Below are 24634 nucleotides of genomic sequence, written 5' to 3'. Positions count from 1 at the left end.
TTATATTTTTAGTGCCTCAGTAGTCTTATTTATTGCCTAACACTATGTTTTGCTTTTCCCTCCACAAACATCTGGAAGTCATAAACACAATTTTTCACTCACAGCTTATCAGAGCAACAAAACATTTGTGAACATCTTGCTCATTTGCAGTAATTTTTCTACCAAGGTGGCCATATACATGCAGTCACCAGCATGCCTTATGGTCTACAATGGCCCTAATAAAAACAGACTTCTGTTTATAATTTACTCAGCAAGACAGATGTTTCATTCAGCCTTAAGATGTGAGATTCTGCTGAGACTATATTGCTGACATTCTCTCACCAAAAGGAGGAAAAAGAAATATCCAAGAGTTTTTTTTTTTCTCTTAAAACTCCTCACTCAAGATACGCTTCAGATTATTTTCATTGGAGTATATAAGCATCCACATGAGATAATATCAGATAGCAAAAGACTAACCTAAAGTAGAAAGGCAAATCAAGAAGCAAGAGGTAAAAGCAATACAGAGACTCTCCAGAAGCCTCTGTTGTAAAAAAAAATGAGGCCCATGTTCACATACCAGCTACTGAGAGGAAAAATTAACTCCATCCCTGCCAAAACCAGGACAATGTGCCTTCCATCTCTGAAGGATGGACCTGAAATCAGTTAGGAGGAATGGATTCACTTATCAAAAAGTATCAATATTTATTTGCATGTTTTCCTGTCATTCAGTTTTGGAACAGGTTAACCCATTTGAAAAGAGAATTTTCCTGAAGAACAGAAAAATAGTTTTCTCACTGTGGTTCAAAAAATAAGCTTGACACCTATTAGAAGCATCATCTGCCAGTAAGTTCCTGCTTTTTAGTTCATACTATGTCATTTTCTAAGGTAGAAGATCTTTTCCAGGAACTAACTTTCAATGGTTTTGCAGCCGTGGTGAGTTTCTTCCACTCTGCTCCCGAAAGGCAAATTGTTCAGCCAAGTACTCCTCTCCTCAAAACTGTTGAGTTAAAAAAAAAAAAAAAAAAAAGCTGGCAACATTAAGATATTGCCCTAGAAGGTTATCCTTCTAAGACAGAAAACCCACTTATCTCTCCATGGATTTAGAAGACTTCAGCAGAGACCAATTCACTGTGATAGGACTTTTTCAATCACTTAGAGAGCAGAACAGCTGAACTGTGGCTGTCCACCTTCTCCACAGAACATTTTCACTCGGGGAATTTATTTACATGTTGAACTTAAAACCCAAAAAAGGGAACTTCTGTTTGCAAATTTAACTACTCAGGATGTGACTGTAGCTTCCTAGTATAGTCACATGGTCTGCTTAACTTTTTGTAAAAGACACTGCAGAAGAGCTAAATTCAGAAAATTTGTGCGAAACCACTCTGTTGCCAAAACTTCACAATGACCTTACTAACAAGCTGGATATCAGTCCTGATGGCATTTCTTCTTCTCTTATGTAAGTGATCTATAATATTTCTTTTCCATTCTTTTTGAGAGATTTTTTATTTTTTCCTGAGCTTGGTGGGGTTTATTTATTTCCCAGTCTAATTGTGTGTATGTTGTTTAAAACTTTGTTTAGAACTCTGTTGCTTGGAGAAAGAACATTTGTTGAGACAGTGGGGTATTTTGCTGAGTTTTCCAGCTAACACGTCCCAGACTGAGTGCTAAGGGGTCAACTGTGCACAACCCAGAAGACACCATGAAGTTAAATACCTGCATCTTTGCAGGTTGACCGGCTGAGTATCCTATTTGGCACTGTATAGAAAAGAGTACTTCAGTGGAATACAAGGAAAAAGTTGATCTGTGTGCATGCTATCTGCAAGCCACTTCTGGTGTCTGCAGTGCTCACTTAAAGGACTTCAACGCTCCTAACTCAGGCTGCTTCTAAAGCTTCCTGCCAGCCCAAAGCAGGGCTTCCTCATCCTCACAACGCACCTCTAAGCTCACAATTACTCGCCTCCACTTTGTGCAGGGAAGAAGTGGGGCTCATGGATAGGAGGTGTCAGCAGGGGTCATATTAACCCTGGGACTAATTGGGAGGGTGAAGCTGGCAGCAGCTAAAAAGACAGAAGGGTTACTGTGGTCCCTGAGACGTTAGGTAAGGGGGCAGGCACCCTCTGGTGGCAAAAGCCTGATCTTTACCTAGTGGACATCTCCCACACCACTCTACTTCATGGAGAAATTAATAGAAAATCGTAATTTACCCTTGGGGAATCTCACAAGGGCAGTTTGCCCTACCTGAGGCATGCAGACCAGCTATTCCAGCTTGCATCCACTGGATATCTGCTCCTGCCTCAGCTTCTGCAAGCAAAGTTATCCACAGGTCTTCAGCAGTGTACTATCCTCTTGTCGTCCTTCTCAGGGTACGCATAGGAATTTGTCAATCTGACTGTCTTTTTTTTTGTGTTGGCCCATCAAGCCCTCTGCACCTTTCTATAGATGCTTCCAAGAGTCCAGAGAAATGGAGACCATCCACCACACAGGACATGCTTATCTAACTGTTCTTATAGATGTGAAGAGAAAGTCAGCAATGATTGCTCCCTAGTTACTGACTAGTTATTGCTCAGCAGACAAATGGCATGAGTCCCATTAATACAGTAGCATCTGCCTAGAGCAAAGAGATGCAGGCTCAAGAGCAGCAGGGCATGTTCTACGGCAAAAGGTGATTTGCAATGGATACAAGGAAAATGTATTAATATGCCACCATGGAAAGGTGCAGGCAATGACAAATCCATAGGCCTTGGATGGAGGGGTGCCTGACAAGGACTATAGCTCAACAAATTCCTGTCATCCTGTAGGATTGACTCCTGTCCTCATCTGTTACTACAGAGAAGGAATTTGCCTCTAATTTGAGGACCGAGGAAGGACCTCATTTTTCTGGATGTCAACAATGCCTATCGTATGAAATTTACACATAGCTAGGAATTTTGCTACACCAAATACCAGCCAAAATATATATATATATTTAAAATGGTTTTCAGGAATGGTTTCCAGCAGAATTATTGCTTGTAACCTCTTTGTTGTCACAGGCATTCCTTATGTTGTTGCTCAGATACCCACTGTGAGGCATCCCTTTTTTCCACCCTACCTCTGGGTTTCCCAGATACTTGCTTCCTTTCCCATTTTCTGCCTAAAAGATAAATGGCACTGCTGCAATGCCACAGGACCAGCCACTACCTGCTGCAATGAGGGGAAATCTGAGCTGGGGGAGGAAAGGAGAAGAAAGTCACATGGAAGCAAGAGGAAACAAGCAAAGGGACTAGGGCAAGCGCTGTACACTGAGAAAGACAAAGCACATGTTGCTGTTTATCACTGCAGGTTATGGCTGGGAGTTGTTCACAATATCTAATAAGGTGGGGAAAGCGAGCTATTTCTGCTTCCTGATCTTATGCCCAAATTGTGCTCTGCACCACTTTCCTCACTGCGTTGACCCACGGGCAAGGCATCGTGTGAGCACAGTTACGCAGCAGAGGGCACAGGGAGAACAGGACGTCCCTCCGTGCAGCTCAGAAGCTGTTTTCTGCATAGCCCAGCTCTGTGCTCAGCAGGTCTGAGGAGGGCTGAGCCTGCTCGGGGGTACGCTAGGATCACAGATCAGGTGCTCCCAGCTCCCTCACATCCCAGTGCATTTATTTGCAGGTCTGTCACCTGCTCAGCAGCTCTACCTCAGGGGAGACAACCACACTGGCAGAGGACTGTGGTGGGCAGCAAGAAGCAAAAGCTTCCTGAGCTGCATGCCTGGCTGGCTCCATCATACTGGTCCAAGCCCGGCTTCTCAGGGCATCAGTCACACTTACTTTTTCTCCATCCCCTCCCATCTTTAAAGAAAGATCCATCTAGTCTGCAGTCTCATCTCCAGACTCTGTACCAATGACACACACACAAAAATGTTCCCTCACTGGTTGGAGACACAGCCTGTGCCTCTCACCAGCCTCCTGCTGCTGCCAGAGCCCTGCGGGGCAAATCCTGATTACAGTGCCAATTGCATGCTGCGCCTGAGCCAGGCACAGAGGAGAGATGAGAAAGCACCATCAGTCTCTTTGAGACCCTCTGAAAAATGATACATGAGTCACTCAAGTATAGATATCAAATTCATCTGCAAGCCTCTTCCACTCAGAAGCAAATATTCTCCAAGTTTAGAGGGTTTGTTCGAGGCATGGGAGCTAGTCTAAATCCAGTATTTGGAGGTAAGGGGTCAGAAAGCTAGCACTGGGACTGGAGTGCTGCAGAATCTGAGGCATTATTTCTAACCCCTCTCTACCGGGAGGTTTGTGTACATTCCCAAAAGGCCTAAATTGAAGACGGGATCTAGGTCAAACAGCAATATGTCTGTATTTGACTTAGCCAATCCACTTCTTTCCACCTAAGAAGAAAATGAAACAAACAGAAACCAACTATCTAACACAGTCCTCAAAACCAAACGGTATTTAAGCAGCATCCAGTAAATGATATTAAACCTTAATTAAAACCATATTGAAAGTATGAATTGAAAATGTTCTCTCTAGTCCTGTGGGTTTTCAGAGATTTTCCTCCCTCCCTTTTAAAAAAGAAACTAATAATTTGATCTCAATATATTAAACTGACCTACATAAAATATTCCATGTAAAATATTATTTCTGCCATAAAACACATAATCTGTGTTTAATTCCATTAGAAAGCACACATTAAGGGCTACGTATTATGATCATTAGGATAATAAAAGTAATACGATATCACTTTTATTATGTTTGAATTTAAAACATTCTTCATATGAGCACAAAGAATAATTAAGAAGATGGAAGAAAGGTGGGTTTTTTTAAAATTTATAATAAAATATATTCATAGGCGAGAGCAAAGAGACTGGGTTTTAATCTGGAAAATCAGGCGGTATGCTTTTTACACCCACTGTGTAGTCTTACACTTTTTTTGTTTTTTAAAAAAATTTCCTTTTCTTTGTAACTTTTATTTTGGTCATTTAGAATAGCCAGCTTTTGTGATCTGCAGTATCTTCAGTTGGATTCCCCACCCCTCATAGCTCCCTTCTCTGAGTATCATGGGGTTTTTAAAGAGAAAACATTTCTGCTTGTATAAAATAAGCTTCCAGACACTTTAATTATGAAGAAAAGTTTGATAAAAAAGGACTTTCAGCTCAGAATTATATCTCCTAAAATACATTTGCTTTAAAACTCAAGATTTTTTTTAAGCCCGTCTCCAGATTTTTTTTCTTCGTAATTGAAGAAAATTCGAGATTAGAAATGTGATTAAGACCAGGAAGTAAAAACAAATTTGTAGTGAGTCACCCAATATATCAGATTTTTCTGACATAACTGTGGAAGCCTCAGAGCCTACCTTCAGCTCAAAAGGCTGTCTGAAATGCAGATTAAAGATGGATTTCTGTAAGGGTACCAAAATGGCTGGTTTTGGAGTGGGAGGACTACGCTTCAAGTTTAAAAGCAATCATATTTCTAGCATTCATTTTACTGGACAAGAAATGAAAGCACATCCCCCAAAACCTCAAGAAGATAGAATTATTTCTCTACAAGAAGTGGAGGAGAGAGAGAGGAGAGGCAAGCTGGGAGTTACGATGTTGGATGCAGTGGGAAAATTAGATGCATTTAGGACCGTAAAATCCCACTTGAGTTACAGTCAGACAATACTCCTCCACAATTTCCCACTGCAGTGGCGAATGCCTATGAAAAGATAACGTAGCATGCAATACAGCAATCTTCCCACCAGGTCCCATATGTACAGTCATCCAGGCAGTGCATTGCAAAAGAGAAAGAGCTGCAGGAGAGGACTTTGTGTCCTGCCTGAAGCAGATACAGGAGACAGAAATTTCACAGCATGCTGTTCTACAATGCAGGAGTCATATCTGCCTTTAAAGCCTTCTCATGCTTGAGGCACCTCATACAGCTACACCCCAATTACATCATTTTGAGCTACTGGAAAAGAATTTGGTGGAAATATCCTTGGATACCAATCACTGATGGGCATGCCCAAAACATTTGAGTGTGCATTTTTAGCAATTTCCTATAATAATCAAACAACAGTAAAACTAAACATGAATTCTCCTCCTTTTCTTGGCTTTTTTTTTTTTTTTTTTTTTTGTTTGGAAAATTTTGAATCTATTTCATTCCAAAAGTGTGTAGGAATGAATTGTTTTCTTCAAAGCCACTCCATTCTGAGGGCCTGCACACTCTGAGCATCAGGCAGCACAGCTCTGGCTTCATGGAAAGGGGAAGGACCGGGAGGGTGTCCTTTTGATGAACAGGCAATTTGGCGTGGGAATCTCTGAAAAGGTTGCTTCCAGCCCATAACATTTCTTGCAAGAAGAAAAGAGTCTCTTCTCTGAAGACTGGAACTACAGGCAAGATTGAGACTTATGTTTTCTGGAGAGGGGTGCTGGGTTGTGCCATATCCTCTTCTGTTAGCATGTCTTATTACCTTTACTGCATCCATAATCTTTTTCTTGATTTATCACAACTTCTCCTGCATACAGCTCTCAGGTTTGCAGTGTGGGAACTCTAGAATGGAAACAATTCTAAGACAACATAGAACTTTAGAATTCTATTTTCTTTTCTGTCCAAAAATTGGCATTTGATGGCCACATTCCTAGGATGGCCTGATTAACTTGACTAATAACACTTTACTACTCCAAGAAGCCTCAGATCCTTTACCAGGATCAGCCGTTCCCTCAGAAATAGCCAGATATGGCATTCTCCTTGAACAGAGAGCATTCTCCTTGATGTCCTAACAGGCTGAAATATGTCCATTTCAGATTTTTGGAGAGCAAAGGTCTATGCTTCTGGAAACTCAGAGGAGGAAATAGGTGAGTTCATGGCAAGATTTTCACTTCCAAACAGGAAGTTATGAGCAAAAAAAATATAACAAAAATGAATGTACTTAGAGGAATTTAGGTACTTTTTATGTGTAGAAGATAATCACCTGATTGTGTGTTTGTACGTTGTCTAGCACAGCAGACTGCTGCCATGTGACTGGGGCTTTTAAATTCCTTTTAGGTAAATATGATGAGCGTAGGGAGGACAGAGCCTCGAACACAGATCCTGAACACAGGCACGCTCCTGCCTGACAGATGAAGGTGGACCCTTATATACACACAGTGATGCCCAATCACAATATGGTTCATAGTTACACTTAAAAATTCTCCTGCTTCCTCCCAGTGAAGACTTATAGAGACAGAATAGTCAGGCAGGGCAGGAGGCTGCAGCTGGGAGGTGGAGACAAAACTGTGCATGCGCAGCTATGGGAAGCAGGAATAAGAGTTTGGCAGGATACAGAGAGTTTGGCAAGGAAGTGGGGATGGGGAATTTCACTTTGAGGGGAAAAATAGAGCCCTGTCTCTAAAACTCAGCTGAGATCTGCACACACCAAAATCGAAAGTCGTTCATTATCATAAAACAGCATTGAGCTTCTTAGCCACAGATTCACATGGTTTCATGATGTGTGGGTTGTTGAAAGAGTTGACTCTTCTCAGCTACCTCGTCTAGCTCAGAATTATCAGTCCCTCCTGAAGAATCAATATGATTTTTTTTTTTTTTGGGGGGGGGGATACATTCAAACTTTGGAAACTTTGTGCCACATCTGAAACACAAAGACTGTATTTATTACTTAATGGTTTATACTCACTGACTCATTTTCAATTTTTGCAGATTTCACATATGTTATTATAGGAGTTACTCTGGGAGCATTTCTAGCAATCAGTTTTATAGCATTAATAATCTGCATGGTCAAAAACCAAATTATTGACAGTGCCCTTGAAGGTAAGAAAATACTCCTGATTTTTTTATCCAGATGTCTAGATCTCCTTATTTTCTGATACAGCAGATCTGAACTTCAGTCTTAGGAATTGTGTACATACTACAGCTCTGATTTTCATTTGAAGAACTACTTTAAAAGTGTCTGATGTGCTGGAGTCCCTAGACTCACATTTCAGTATAACCAGCTCTGGTCTTGAGCCTTATAAGAGAAATAGAACTCACTTCAGCATCCTGTCTATGTATCTTTTAGAATAATTAATTTTAAAAACAAAATTCTGTCTATTCAAGGTAAGCTAAAGAGTCTGTTAGATTTGCAGGATGGACAAGAGGCTTACTCACACTTTCTAGCCAAAAGTACTATTTATTTCACTGACTCTGGACTTTTCCTTCAAATGTGTCTGTCTGACTCTAAGATATGCAGTTTCCATCAAAGTATATAGCAAAACTTCCTATAACTTTTCCGCTGTGACTGGTTTTCAAGTTGCCACAGGAAAGCATGTTTTTCATCTGGAACAAGCAAAAGCTCTTTGATCTAACATCATAACTGCTGGTAGCAACAGCTCCTTTTTACTCTGGACCAGCAGTTTACAACGCATGGTTTTGGATCCAAATCCAAAATTTTAAAATTAAACTGAATAATGCCCATCATTTCAACAGATAGAAGTTAGTGACAGGCAGAATTTGTCCCACGGGTCTCCCCAGAAGCAATGCTGGTCCATGGCCTTCCATCCCTTGCATAGAGCCTCTCTTACTTGATAGGACTCCAAAGTGCTTCACAGAGCACTGTAAAGCAAATATTGTTATGATTTCTTCCACTGCTGGAATACAACTGTGGTCCATGGAATGAAGTAACAGGACACAGGAGAGCAGAGTGGTCTTAACTATTAAGTTTGAAACAAAGTAGACTGAGCTTTCTGGGCCCAGTACAGTATGGTGAGCTCAGCCTATTAGTCACAACCTGATTCTATCCTTTTTTACGGTAAATATTAGTCATTTAAGGGATAATTTTGCAAATAAACTCCCCAGGTACCCTATGAGGATACAAACAACTATGTAATTCCACTTCCTGAAAGACAGATAGCCGATTACTTCGTGGCACAGCATAGCAGGCCTAAACGGAAACTGCTTTCTCCTCATTCTCATCAAGCATCAACCCTCAAAGTTGTTTCTTCGGGGATGTGCTACAATCAAACTCAAAATAGACAAAATATTAGCAAAGATACAGCTCTGAGAAAATTGACATGACATACTCCAGCTGAAAGAATCAAGAAGGGCTTTAGGAAGGTTGCATGACACCACTAATGTCAAAGAGTTTTGCCTCAGAAAGGATGGCTGGATCTTTACCAGCTGTAACTACATTCTGGTTGCATCCTCACAACTTCTGTGCAGGCCTATCACCACTCTGCTCCTGGTTTCTTAACTAACCGTATTTTCCTGTTCTTTCTTTAGAATCAGATGGCAGGATGGATAGAAGGTAAGAATAATTGCCCCATGTGTTTTCTGAGGTGGTGTGATACACAAACTCTAACATTTAACTCCTTTCTCTCTTCATGCATGATGCTTCCCCACAACCGCGATTTGAATGATAACACACATGCAAGCCTCTATGGGACCATGATATGCAGTGTATCTAGTGGATCTGTGTGAAAAAAGGAAATTTCTTGTAACAGGGTTTTGACATTTCAGAAATAGGAAAAAAATCCCAGCAGATTGACATTGTTTTTAAAAAGAAAATCCTTCAAACACTTTTGATTATGTTTTCTTAGTTTGTACTGTGTATTATAATAGCAAACTCATTTTAAAAAAGCATTTTTAAGGGATGAAAGCCAAAGGTCTTGTTTCAAAAGTGCTGAAGTTTGATGTTCTTTGACATTGCTAGAACTTTTCCACATTTTTTCTGAAACTAAGGTTTTACTGTAGTCATATATTCAAAAGCCCTTTAGATTTTTTTTCTTTAAAGAAACATATAGAAAAGAAAAAAGAAAAAAAAAGATGTAAACCAGGGTAAATGGCTTCATCAAAGATCTCCCAGTTAATATATCTGGATCTCAGTTCTGAGAACTCCCTTCACTCCAGGCTCTTACAGGTCATGATCATACAGTGATCATTCCTGCCCTTCACCTTCCTCCCTGCTATCCAGAAACTGTAAGACCATTTTAGATTTTGAGCAGTTGATGGTTTCACAGGCAGAAGAGGCAGTGTTAGACTGCTTAGGCAATGGCTACTTCTCATCTCCTCCAAGGACAGGCAACAGGGTAGAGATGTACAGGAGTACATTCTGGACTGCAAGTTGTCTATTGGCTCATGGTAATCTACAGATGTGGACATTTTTTTGTGTCCCTTTGAGACTTTTTATAAGTGACTAAAAAAACCCAAACATTAATTAATCAGCATTCTCATGAACTGAAGGCAACAGCTGTACTCAATGACCTAAGAAATGTCTTTTGGCCTCTCTTAGAGAGCTGGGTAGAAAAATGTCCCTATAACAGTCATTCCCCACAAAGACAGCACAGCACATGTAAACACTCAATTGAAGATCAAAGCAAGGGCACTCCTTGCAGTAAATACTTCAATGTTTTGCTTGTCTGACAGAGAAGAGGCCCAGCCAGGAAGCATCTGTTATTTTCCCAGGGAGACACTTCCCCAACCTAATACACCTAACTGTCACAAAATGTTTCCTTTCTAGTAACACTCTTCTCTTACAAGACACTAACAATTTCTGTGTATTAACTTAAAATAGATTAGGACTATTATATGGCCAAAAGAACAAACATAGAATACCCATTAAACTTTCTGGTGTATTAAGGACAGTATAGACAAAGCAACGAATGGGAAGGGCTTGAGAAAGAGCTAAGCTGAAACAGAAAAGCCAGAGACTAGAGTCAAGAGAAAAGGAAATAAAGAGAGAAGAGGGATAAAGACAAGAAAAGACACAGAAGACAGTAGATTTACTGCCTGTATGAAATGCAGATGGTATGATCTATTAATTGCTCCACACTGGACTTTTCAACCTCCCCTCGCTGTTTATTACGTGCAATATTTTCCTTCAGAGACAGTTTGAACATCTATGATACCATCCTCTGATCTTTTTAGGGGAAGTGACTGACTTTGTCATGGCAGCAAAATTTAAAATCTTTAATGATGACCTTACATTGACCCCTTTGATATTTCCTTATCCCAGTTTACAGGCATTTGCTAAAAGGTAAAGTGAAGTTTCCAGTTTCATGCCAAAATTCTGATCTTAAGGCTGGAAACACAACACAATACACAAACTCTTTACCTTGGAGCCACCGACACTGACCAGTGAAATAAGCTGTAATTCCACAATGTTTAGGAGCAAAACTATGCATGTTAAAAATGACTTTTTTTTTTGGTTAAGTAGAAAACAACTAGAAATCCACCATCACTTCTTAATCAGTTGTACTTTTCAATTCTGCTGTGGCAGTGAGCAATTTACTAACAAATCTTTGTTCTCATTCACTTCAGGGCATCTATGTATCTCCTTGGTGGCTCATTAAGGGATTCTATAATGCAGCTGTTAATCTAAGGAAACAGTATAGCCTTCTTCTACTAGTCTTCAGGAAGGGTCTGACATTAAAAATACTGCTAGACCCATAACAAACATTTTAAAATGCCCCTATAAACTAATCCTTAGTAGGAGTAGTGAAATGCAGGTATCCTCCAGATAGCATCAACTTTTAGCAAAGAAGTACATATGGTGCTTTGTTTTATAAACAAAGCTATACTTTTCCGCATCTCTGATAGCTGATGCAGAACTAGCTTAGCTGGTTTTGCACCATCATTCTGCAACCCAAGCAATCCACTCACAGAAAATCAAAAGGAAATACAGCATACAGGATTCAATGTACTTTTTTATCTTTCCTCCTTATCTTCTTCAGAGTAGGGTCTTTCCAGATGGTAGAGTTTGTCTTGACTTGTTAAACTGGCCTATACCTAATAGGGATATCTTAAAGGTTGGAACTAGACCTTTATAGCACAAGTAATAGCTGTAGTATGTGGTAGCCTTCTATAGGACTCTCACTCATGTTATCATCTCTGTTGTAGGACAAAACTTGATCCAAAGAATGGGGTTATATGCCATGTTTCGGACTCAAACATTCTTCAGCTAACTGGTTGAGATTGGATATCTCTGAAAGGAGATGTATGGGAGGTGGCTGATCTTAAGAACAGCCATCAAAAAAAGTCCCCAAAGCCCCCCAAGCACAAAGCCACCACAATCCCCTTCAGTTTATTTCCTGAAAAGAGCATTGAAATATTACTCATGCTGAGTACTTGCACTGTATTATAAATACTGAGGAGATATCTCATGAAAATCCAAGCTGTATGTTCATTTTTTTGTCTGATGTATTTTTGTCCATAGGTCATAGAGATAGTTTCACATTTATTCAAGTCACTAGAGGGACGTGATAATTAGGTCTAAATTGATGTTAGCTACTTGCTTCAATTCCCTGGGGATTCTAATTCATGACATTTTTTGGCTGGTGGAAAATCCTTTGATAAAGCAAAGTCCATTACCTGAAATCACTTGGTTCTAGATTTACTCCAACCAATCATACAGCCATCCTGAATCCCTGAGGGGTACAGACAACCTGAAACCCTCAGTGATAATCCAGACATCACTTCTTCAGGATTGGAGAGGGGAACTGGCATAGCTTCTGCAAACAACTTCATTTTCTGCTTGACCAGTGATGATTATCAGTGTTTGTTCAGGAAAAAAAACCTTAATCCAACTGATGGAGCACTCGCCAAATTCACCTTCAGCCAGATTTTGTTTTAAATTTCACATTCCTATCCACGAGCACCTCAAGCCACTCAATTTCTCTCCCTAGCTTGGACATACTCTGAGTGGGTGTCACCCAGCACAGTACTATGACAGTTGATAGAGTTTCTCAGCCTCATACCAGATGAAGGCCTTGATGGAGATAATCTTCTTTTATACTAGAACCCTGATTAACTGGTAACTAACTGACACATTGCAAAAACATGTTTCCACTAAAATCACAAAGCATTCTAATGTGTCCCCCTTGATACTTTCCCAAATACTTAAACCAGAAGTGTTTCTACACCCACATGACACTGACAGCTCTTTGTGAAATAATTAACAGCATGCACCACTTTATTTAGTCAGATATATAACATTAAGATTTAAACAATCAATTCATAATGGGATGCCCTTAAAGTCAATGGGGTATTTACTAACACTTCAGAAGAGAAAGAGGCTTGAGGCAAGCTTCTCTCAGCTAGCAAAACAGTAATCTAGATGTCAACTGACAATTATTTAATGTCCTTTTTTTTTTTTTTAATTAATAGCTCATGTCAGTTTCAAATGCCATCTTGGTGTAAGCTTGGTAAATTATAATGCCCCAAAATTTCATGCAAGTTTAATGTATTAATAAAAATGTCTGGGCACATTTAGTGCTAGCAGTATTTTGAGTTAACTACAGTGCATGGCAGACAGATTTATTCTGACAGGAGGAGACAAAGAAAGAGACATACAGACACAAGGAGAAGGATGGAGAGATAGAGAATGTTTACCAAAAAGGAAAAGGTACCTATTTTAAACCTGCTCCAATAGCAAAAAGGTATCTGTTGCCTCAACACATCCTGGACAACAGCACACACAAAAACTCCCCATGCCTCTCACTGGGTTCTACAGGTCCCCACATAAATCACTCAGCAGGAGATCAAGTTTTAAATGCAATAGACAAGTCATATTGATGTTTGATGGAGGAGAAGAGGATCTTGGAGCTGCATTGGCCAAGTGCCAAGCGTAGCAGTGATTCTCCTTTGCTACCCAAAGCAGCATCTAGATGTTCTCTTGTATTTTCCCACTTGACTTCTTCTGAGGGACTGACTTATTTTTCCTTTGCTAGGCTATGACTGGGAAACACTAGGTAGTCTCGAGAATCAGAGTATTTTTTAGGTGAATGGAGAAGGGCTTGGAATGTTATCGTACCTTGAAAGACTCCACTGTCCTCACTCTCTAACTCCAAAAACAATGTCATGGATTATGTAGAATATTTAGATGCCACTGAACAGAGTGCCTCCTGCTCCCAGCCAGCACTTGTCTGCCATCCAGTCTGCGTAGCTTTATGTTGACTAGGGCTTGTCAGAGAGGTGACAACATGGGATTAGCTAGGAATGAAAGCTGCTGTCATAGCTAAAGGACAGCTTAAAAACAAAACAAAATAAGCCCTCCTGATGCAAGCGACTCAGAGTGCCACAGGTCTTTGCCAGAAAAGAACAGCATCAAATCAGAGCTCCTGCACATTTCAACTCACAGAATTTTCTGTATCCCACTGAATTTCCGGACAAGTTCACACTAAACTTATGAAAAAGGAATCACTAATTTCAGATGGATTCCTAGGAGCCTTTTTTTTCAGTGACTTATCAGAAAATAAGATTACTTACAGATCCTTTTTTAAGATCATGTATATAGTCTGTCAGATAATTTTATTTCAGTTCCCTGATCTCTTACTCTCCAAGAGTTCTGCCTTGAAGGTGAAATCATCCCCTTGACAAACATTGGAGATGGATGGCATGGCAAAGACTAGGTTTGCGCAATCATAGGCAAGTTTGAATGTTGAGCTGCAGTTTATTCCAACTAGCAGAACTGTCTCACCCTAAACATTTGAGCCAAGAACCATTTTCCTAGCATTTTGTCATGTTCAGGTCTGTAGCCAGCTGTACTGACAGGCAGAGACAGAGAATACAATCTGTCTGATCTAACAGTTTCATATCCTTCAAACAGGTTTAAAGTCAGGTAGAAAGAAAAATCTCCTGTTTTGGAGATTGGTCTGTAATATTGTGAAATGCAGAATGCATAAACAGGAAGCCAAATGAGTAGGCATGAGTCATATCACTATCGGCTGCAAATGAGAGACACAACCTGTATAATCACTGGAGTCTGAGCTTACAGATAAACTTAACTGGAGATCTAGTTTTGGTGCTAGCATACTTAAGAAAGCCACAAGTGGGAGTCCTTCGGAAAATGGGGCCAAAATTTAAAAATTAAAATCCGTAAGTAAATATACAATGAAAGAAAAGAGACTTTGACCTTGGCTGAACATGTCACTGGAAGAGTGGTTCACAAGAAAAAAGAACCAAGATCTAGAACACAGCTTGCGCAGGATGCTGGGTGTTGAAATGCATTGCAGCGACTCAGATACTGCATCAGCTATTCGCGTGTAACATAATACATTCGGTCTGCAGCCAGAGAGCGATACTGTCTCAGCCGCTCTACTGTCCATTGAAATCATATCTGCTTAAGATGCAACCACATACTGCTCCTCTACTATAGGCAAGTTCAATGGCAAAAGTGCTTGAAATAGCATGATGCCAAAAATAAATCTGCAAAGGAATAATCTTTATCCAGTTCCTAATCAGAGTAGCTAAGATGTCTTCTCCTTCGAAGATTTTTATACAAAGAGAGCAGGAAACAGGGGCTGGCACTGGTTGTTTTAAGCCATGCTACAGCAACTTTTGTGAATTTTAATTACTTTTCAATGAGGAAATTGCCTCCTGTGGAAATATGTCAGACTTGGAGACAGATGTTTTCTTTACACTGACCTGACTTTAAGAGGACAGTTTCCCAGCAGTAGGGTATCTCACTTTTCAGCCTGGAGATAACTGGAATGAGGCTAGTTCATTCTCCACATTTCATTAAATCTGTGGCCTTCCTATTAAAATGTTCACATAGGATTTGTTTGGAGACCTTTGCAGAGGGAGATGAAATCAATGACTCATTACACAAAATATGAGACCACTGAATTGTCTATCACTACAAAACACTAACAACCATTGTCAATTGCAGATGGATATGAAGAAGCATACATTTTCCTAGGCATAAATTTATGTCTGTCATGTGCCTCCAGGAGATGGGCACTATAGCATCCCATCTTTACCTGCAAGATTACAGTCTCCACTTTCCAAGTTTCCTGTTGCTTAAACATTCTCCCTCACTTGCTTCCAGCTGTCTCTTATCTTTCCGATTTACCTCTTCCAACACATGGGATGCAAGTAAGAAATACAGGCATATGTTAGGAATAAAGGAATTTGTTAAGCACAGTCACTGGTATTCTGAGGAAAGCGTTAGAGTGTTACCAATCTTACCAGAAGAGCAAGTCTTGGTGTGGAATGGTTTGTAAAGGTGGGTTGGCTTAGCCTTTCACATAGAGACCCAGCTGCTCGGTGTCTTCCCAGCCCGGCCTTCAGACATGTAACAGTGAAGAATCCTAGTTTTAAAAAAGTACTTTCTTCTTTAAATGTAATCTATAACTCTGTCTACCATTCACTGAAACTGCAACTGAATCAAATTGCAAACTGAAATCACTAGCCTTGCAAAAAAAGAAAAGAAGAAAACAAAAATAAGTAAAGAAAAAAGTCCTAGTGAGTTATGAAATGGTAGAGTTATCAGAAGCCACTCAAAACCATTGCACTGGACATCTCCTATTCCTGCATTAGCAGGACAGTGCCTGGAACAGATCGAATCCTCCAAGATACTTTTCGACAGCAAACATAAAAAACATGAGCTTCAGCTGTCAGAAACTAGAGCTGCCAGAAAGACACATGGCAGAAGGCAGCTCTCACTGCAGTGCAAAGGGCTTCCCTGGCACAACAATCACTTCATATAGTCCCACAAAACCACACCCCAGTAGATCTGCCCCAGTCCACCTGTTAACACCCTTTCCTCACTCAGCTCAGTTTTGCTCTTGTTGCGTGCAGCCATGGCATTCCTGCCACAGAAATAAGACATTGTTTGTCTGGAAAGAGCAAGGCTCAGCAGAGGGATACAGGAAAGCAGAGAAGAAAAAGCACTGGAGAACATACCAGAAAGCTTGAAAATCCATCCAGCTTTCACCTGCCTGTGACCATTACTGTAGCTAATGGAAACGGCAGAGCTCTGTTGCCTCCTAGTCCATCTATTCTCCCATCTCCACCCTGGCTATCTTTCCCAGTGCCCACTGGGCTATCTTCACCCCTCATCTGTAGCCTGCAGATGCCTGTTTCTTCCCATGTGGAGGACTAGAAATGGTGATGCCTGTACAATACAAAGTATGCTACAGCTCCCCCCATACCTTGCAGACCACTGCTCTTGGACAGATTGACTGCATCCCTGTCTTTGTTCTGGGCTGCCTGAGTGCACCCTTTGGCCTTGAGTCTTCATCTTCCACAATTCCATTCCTGTGTGCCTCAAGTAACTTCTGGACTTGCGGAGAAGGCAAAAGCAAGTTTTAGTGCTACAGTTCCTCCTTACAGGAGCTGTGACCAGTTCAAAGTAGCCTTCTCATGCACAGTCATAAAGCATCTTGCAGCAACATAAGTGAAGCATCAAAGGGAAAAAATTAGCTGTATCCTACATGCACTCCTGTTCTTTCTAAATCCCCAGTAATCCAGACAACTTCCTGGATTTCTCCAGTAATCCTTGACTTCCTTGGAGCCATTTTGTTGCCTGCATCTGTCTTTGTTCTGCTAAAACAAGTTTCTTTTTTATTTTCCTCTCCCAGGAATATTTCTTTTAAACTATGATAGTCAGTGTCATTTTCTTGGATCTGGAGAAAATTAGTCATGTAGATTCAGCAGAATCTTTGACACATCAGGGGTCAAAGACTTGAATGTTTTCTCTTAACATCCCTCAGCTACATCCTAAGCTGTTCTTTCACTTGCCACTCTTCCTCACCCCCACCCCTCAAGCAGCCCTTCACAAGGTCGTTCATTCTGCCAACTAATATATTCCACAAACAACCCAATCATCAGGTCAACATAAAGTTTTCATAAGTTGTTAGAGGTTTACAAATAAGAAAAAACAGAGCCAGTGAAGACACTTAGCCTCCTCCATGATCTAAATAAGCCTTGCAAAATCAATCAAAAATTATTCCTTCTTGGTCTGCTTTGACTGCAGAGCCTCCCTTTGCATTGTCACTATGGTCAACATCAGTAGTGAACAACCATTGGGAGAATGGGAGTGGAAGACAACTTGGAAGAGTACAGTCCCCTTAGGCAGAAGTGCATTTGCACTTTGCTAGGGAGCAGGTACCACCTGCACAAGATGAGTCTGGCCCTGCTGATACACCGGAGCAGGCCCAATTCCTTGCTCAACACCACAGGGATGAGTGGGTGGCTGTATTCACTGCCTTAGGTTTTCTCAGTATGCATCCTGGGAACTGAGTTTAATGAAAAATATTTAAAAGCTGCACAAATGCCATAATAATATGTGCTATTGCAAATAAACATAAGTATGAACAGAGATGGCCTAAAGAACTCCATGTACGTTTGTGTAAATGTTAAAAAATGAGCAAATGAACTCAGCAGAAATGGCTTTCTCAACTCCTTGCACAGACACATTTGCAGAAACAAAATGTAAACATCCATCCTGTGTTGAGGCAATGGTCACCAGTGACTAAAGAAATAAACTAGCTTCTCTTCCTGGCTCTGTCACTGGCCTGTCTACCCGAACTTGTTCTTCTGAATAACCTTGGACAAGTTACCTTTTCTCAGGTTACCCTTTCCATAAAATGAAATTAATCTTTATATCACACATTTCAAAACCAAGGACACTAAGCTTTGCACTGTGCTGGGGACAGCAGACTTTAAAAAGCAGCACTAAGATACTCTGCAGGCACTTTCAGGCTCTCAGTTCCTGTTAGCATCATTCCTGAATGGAGGGAATACTTCATATGCTGATACATATGCACACAGAGACAGTTTTATATATATATATATACACATATGTATAGCCCAGACTGTTAGCGTGAGATTAATTCATTAAACCCCTTTCCAGGATGCAGCATACTTCACTGATGCCAGCTACCAGCCTGATGGGCAGAGCCACACTTCTGGCTATTTTTTGCTCCTCTCTGGCTACTCTCCACATTCCCTGGGAGAGCATCTGGCCCAGGACGCCTGTGCTCCCTTCAGATCTGGGGGCTGCGTTTGCGGTTGACCTTTTCACAGCTGCCAAACAGGGAGGAATCCTTAGTCCCTTCCTACCCCTCTGCACAACTGTTTGAGGGTAGTCTTGAATAGCTCTAAATCATTTGATTGTAAGAGTTAGTCCCAAACCTGCTGAGTCAGGAGAATGCTTTCCTGGTAATATTCAGACACCTGTTGATGGCAATTCCTTCCACAGCCACCATGGTCTCTGCTGGCAAACTTGCTGGTGCCACTAATTCCAGCAATAAATGAGTAACCCTACCTTTCCCTGGAGTCTGGATAAAAAAAATCAGAGATGTTTTTGGAAGGGTACTCCCTTCACTCCTGTCAACAGACACCCAGGGTAACTCAAATATTTAGATGCCACTGAACAGAGCGCCTCCTGCTCCCAGCCAGCACTTGTCTGCCATCCAGTCTGCGTAGCTTTATGTTGACTAGGGCTTGTCAGAGAGGTGACAACATGGGATTAGCTAGGAATGAAAGCTGCTGTCATAGCTAAAGGACAGCTTAAAAACAAAACAAAATAAGCCCTCCTGATGCAAGTGACTCAGAGTGCCACAGGTTTTTGCCAGAAAAGAACAGCATCAAATCAGAGCTCCTGCACATTTCAACTCACAGAATTTTCTGTATCCCACTGAATTTCCGGACAAGTTCACACTAAACTTATGAAAAAGGAATCACTAATTTCAGATGGATTCCTAGGAGCTTTTTTTTCAGTGACTTATCAGAAAATAAGATTACTTACAGATCCTTTTTTAAGATCATGTATATAGTCTGTCAGATAATTTTATTTCAGTTCCCTGATCTCTTACTCTCCAAGAGTTCTGCCTTGAAGGATGTGTAGTAGGTATCAGCAAAGCTGAGTTTGTTTTTCTTCTGGTTATTTCTTATAACCACCCACCTTCATATTCCTTGTGCACTTTACAGTCTGGTGACAGACTTTCATGCTGAAAGAAATTAGCAAGTATCACACAAAGTGATGCTAACATTTGCCTTGTAGTCTGCAAATGCTCGGGGATCCATGGAGTATTTCTCATGGGTTCACAGAAGTTTATGGGCTTAAAGGCTTTCCATATGAGTTTTAATTTGGCTTAAAGACATTTCTCAGAGGCCCACAGCTTCAATGGAAAATTTGTATGGACTTGTAAGTGGAAAAAGACAGAAAATCATTGGCTGAAAAGTAACTAGGTTATTTTTTTTTATGCATTAAAAACACCACCTGGCCCACTCCCAAATCTGATTTACTACATAGACATTGAAATGCTTGTGCTGGCATAGGAGAGGTGGAGCTTGGAGCTGGAGACCAGTGCTGAAGAATAACTACCCTTTTAGGTGGAAATGCTGTTTTTAAAGTGTTTGTGAACTGGTTCCTTTAAATGAGCTTCCACAACTCCCTGAAGGAGAGCAAAGCATGGGAACAATGGAGTGTCCCATCTCCAGAGACAGTCCTGCTCTGCTTCCCCATCCCTCCCAGTGCAGCAGCATGTTCTGGTCAGGCAGTCACGCATCCCCACTGTCTCAGGGAACCAGCCCTGCCAAAAATCTATGCCCTATAATATAAAAATCATGTTCAGAGTGATCAGGCTGTTCAGGGACATCTGGCACAAGGGAAGTAGTGAAATATTACAGCCAAGGTGCTGGGGAAGGCTGAACCATCCTTTCCTTCAGCAATTGGCACTGTCAACAGTGAGAAGGCCACCTGAGCTCATCAGCAAGAGAGCCACTCTCTTTAGGTGACTTACAGATTGTGTTGGACTACATGTAGAGACTGGCCTCCCAGTCAGTCTCTTCTTTGCTCTTTTTGCATGCAGAGAACTGAGTTACTTCAGATTAGGCCACAGGCAGACAATCACTTAGGAACAGCACTGAAAGACAATGCCCTTCCCAGCAGTTCCCTGCCACTTTCTCCTCCAGCACAGGCAGGGGAAGGGATCAAGTGAGCATCCCTGAACCTAATCCATTGCTGATTCACTCGAGCTAGCTCAAAGTACTTTGCACTGGGTTTGTGCTGCATTAATCTGCTGTCATAGCTGGAAGAGGGGAGAATTGTTGTTTTTTTTAGTGTTTACAGTTCCAGACAGGCAGAAATTTGTGTAACTTAGTTCACATGCTTAAATCTGTGTTATTTTGTCTGAAGAAGTTTTGACAAGTTCATAAACGCAGCCCATATCAGGTCCCCTGATTATGTTTTGAAATGCTTCTCCTTTCTGGGAAAGAGCTGCCACAGACTGCTTGAAACAAGCTGAAAAATATTGCTGCATAACCGTGACATCCTGGGTAACATCAGGCGTGTCACTAAGAGAAATTCCTTGTGTCTCTGAAGTGCCAGGCGGGTGCAGGCGAAGGAGGGCTGAGACAACCCCCAGGTACTGCTGGTGTGGTCACCAGGCTGCAGGCTGGCAGGCAGGTTCTAGCTGGGTGCTGCGAGCTTCCCTCCTCACCCTTCAGCAGCCCCCTGCCCTGGATGCCCTGAAGCTCCCCGAGGGCTGGGAAAAGCAGGCAGTACAGGAATTCAGCTGTGAAAGCGTTGCAGGACAATACAGGCACTGCTGTTTTATAGAGCTATGCTGACTCACCCCAGCCCCAAACTGGAGAAAGAAATAAGGGAGAAAACAGCAGAAAAAAACCCCAGAGATTTCCCTCTGATTCCAGACTAATATATGCCTCACTATATGATCTCCCATGAACTGTACGCCCAGTTCAAACTTGAAAGACTTGAATCAAGTCTTAACTCTTTATTACAAATATGGTTAGTGCAGTGAATTTCACATGAACAGAAAATTTCAGCACAGCTTTCTAAAAAACATACGTGACAAAGTTTTTCTCAGAGAAGGAAAAAAGACTGAGGTAAATTATGAGAAGCATGTCCCTGTCTGCCAAATCTCCTGTGATTTCTTTCCTTAGCTAAGTAACCAGAAAATGCTGAAGTATTATTGAAGGAAAGGGATTATGATGGATACCATTTCCCAGTGGAGTCACGAGATCTAAGAATATAAACAAGTTGAGGGCTGCAAGACAAGAAAATCCCTTATTCCCTAGCACTGACGCTAGATGGAGTAAAACTGAAGATTAAGAGCAGTGAAGAAAAGGGAAAGGACGAAAAGTTCCCGCATTTTCCCAACTGCTAATCTGTTGCTTCTTTGAATGCTCGTCTTTGATTACTATGCTGAAAATCACAATTAATACCTAACTCTCTATATTTTCCAGGTCAAACATGGGATCCAGCCAAAACAGGTATGTTCCAGAGGAACGGGGAGTCTGGTGGAGCAGGGAGATGGTGGCACTGCTAGGCAGAGACACAGAAGTTGCAAAGGCACATCCGCCTAGATGGAGGGAAAGGCTGTACAGCAATAAAGGCTGTGGGGTCACCCTGAGGTCCTGCTGACAGCCCAGATCTACCTGCAGGTAATGGGAGGAAATTTATGAATGCAATTCCAGCATCTCCATTAATAATTCTCTAGAATTCCTGCATTTTTTATCTGGTAATCTCCCAGCTCAGCTTTTACAATGATGCTATGGATCATTCCACATTAAAACAAAGCCAGAAAGTTATTGCTAACCTGTGATGTTTCTTTCCTTTTTTTTTTTCCAGAGATGACATCAATGTACTAGGAAAACAAAGTACAAATGATCAATAATCCTCTCGCAATTGACAGTTACCTGATCTGAGGATCAATACAAGTCTCTTGTGCACAGGCAGAAATCTCACCAATAGTGATTTCTTTCTTTGTCCTTTAATTGAAAGACTGATTGATTGATTACAGGAAGAGCTAAGAGTGCATGCTAACTTCAATCACCTGTACACAAAAAGCCTGCAAACCCCAACAGCACTTATATGAAGGAAATGTATGAGGAAAATAAAATAGATAAGCTCTGCTCATTAATAGATCCTGTTTAGTCTGCGATAAGTATATGGTTGATTTCCAAAATCAATTAAATACAGGATAATCAAAAAGGTAGCAGTACATTTCCGTAGCAGAATTCATGGTCATGCCCATATTTCAAGACAGGTAAATAATGACTGAAGTAACTTAAAAAATCTTTTGAGGTTGAAGCAAAACAAGGCTTTTCAAATTTTGCAGGAAATACATTTTGTGCTAATAGGAAAACATTTCCTTCACACTAAAGTTATATCTTTTTTAGCTATAGGGCTGATATCTTTTGTTTAACTGTAGGTGGTTGTGCTAATTGAAGTCATTTTAAATGAATTCTGGTCATTCAAAATGAAAAAATAATGTTTTTCATGTTTTGTTTTTAAAACATTGAAATGAAAACAGATTTGTATACTCAAAAAAAAAAAGGTTTCTGGATATCTGAAACAAAACTTTTCATGTCAACATTTTACAAGCAAGCTAATCTGACATTTCCAAAATTCACCCATCCCTACTTTTTTAGCATAAAACAATGCACTAAATTCAACCAGAATTTGTGAATAATTTCAGTCTCCCAGCCTCTTCATTCTTGTTCTAGCCTTCTACATTCTGTTGAATTTGATTTAATAAAAATTCCTTTGCCTGGCTTCAATTATAAGCTTCTTACAGTGGGAGTGACAAGAAGAAAAATTAGACTTTGTCTCAGAACATTTAAAATAGTTTAAATAATTTTAAATGGTTTAAACACAAGTTACTTTGTAAACACATCCCAACTTTTGACAAACCTATGAGCCTGTGGCTTTGGTCTCAGTTCAGAAAGTTATGCTACAGAGTCCATTCTGCTTAATCCTCTTATTTCGAGAATGCTGTATTGTAACAGATACTGTCACCACAAGGTGCAAGAAAAGCAGGAAGATTTTTGTATTTCAAGTCAGGCTTTCCTTTCAGCTTGTGAAGACAGGGCAGCAAACGCCAGCTGCGGGTGCTCTGCGAGCACTTGGTGAGCAGCAACGCCATGCTGGGTGTCCTCTGCTATTCCTGCAGCTCCTCTCAGGAAAGGCAGCAGGACTCAAAGGCTTGAGCACCTCAGGTAGACGGCGTGCACAACATTAGGTAATGTCACAGTATTTCACAGGCACAGCAGGATGTTACGCTATCTGATGGCAACTTAGAAAAAACCACTATCCAGATCCAAAGGCCACAAACTGCAAATAGATTGGATCTTCCTAAACTTTTATGGACACAGGGATTTTTTTCATCTCTCATCTAAAATATACTCCTAAAGTTAACTTTTAAACAGTCTGCTCTCAGTTATGCCTTGTGGCAGATCATAATAAATAAAGTTATTTCCAGTTCTTTGTTATTGTAATACAACAGAAGTTATTCAGCTTAAAAAAAAAAAAAAAGGTGAATGTTAGACTGAAGTCCAACCTAGAAATTCTGTGTTTTATTAAGAAATATCACTTAAAGAAACCCATGGAAACCAGGGCCTCCCATCCAATGACCAACTTTCAGATCCCAAAGAACTGCAAGTAACCCTACACATTAAAGGCAGAGATGATGTGCTGAGTGAGCAACTTAGAGTCAACACACTGTTAGAGCATAAGAGCAGATATATCAGAATTTTGTTTCTGTGAAGAATAAGCTACTGTACTGCTTGTAACTGTAACTGAAAGGATTTGAACGTGTTTTTGTTCTGACCTTAACAAAGCAGGTAATTTTCCAAATCTACAAAGGAAACTGGATGATAATTTTTCTGCACATTTTGAACAACAAAATGTAAGGTTTATTTTCAGAGAAAATTGATATATTTGAATAATTTCCCTGGATTCCTAGGTGTCTGTTACCCAGTTCAGTAACACTGCAGTTCATTAGCAGCATTTGCTAACAGATAAACTAAAGCAGTAATGTGATACTTGTAAGTAATTGTGTGTGTGTGTACATGTATAAGTTAATAAACCATCTTGTAAGCTATCAGTTAATTGATTTGTTTCCTTTACTACCATTTTAATTAAGACTTGGAACAGAAGAGAGCATGTGGTCAGGGAGGGATGCTATTACCTTCCCTTATTT

The 24634-nt window shown here is 40.6% G+C and overlaps 1 protein-coding gene across 1 annotated transcript; it reads left to right on the top strand.

Moving 5' to 3' along the window:
* The first annotated feature begins 1337 nt into the window (after positions 1 to 1337).
* On the top strand, positions 1338 to 24538 carry TMEM273 (transmembrane protein 273). Its single transcript, XM_010116707.2, has 6 exons — positions 1338 to 1435; positions 6737 to 6787; positions 7629 to 7739; positions 9186 to 9210; positions 21897 to 21923; positions 22282 to 24538. Exons 1-6 carry the CDS (start codon positions 1381 to 1383, stop codon positions 22325 to 22327), a joined length of 315 nt encoding a protein of 104 aa, XP_010115009.2. The 5' UTR covers positions 1338 to 1380; the 3' UTR covers positions 22328 to 24538.
* Positions 24539 to 24634: the final 96 nt, after the last annotated feature.

This window comes from Chlamydotis macqueenii, chromosome 7, assembly GCF_036417535.1.
Source record: "Chlamydotis macqueenii isolate bChlMac1 chromosome 7, bChlMac1.mat, whole genome shotgun sequence".
Classification (NCBI taxonomy): domain Eukaryota; kingdom Metazoa; phylum Chordata; class Aves; order Otidiformes; family Otididae; genus Chlamydotis; species Chlamydotis macqueenii.
This window is presented reverse-complemented; position numbering and strand designations above follow the sequence as displayed.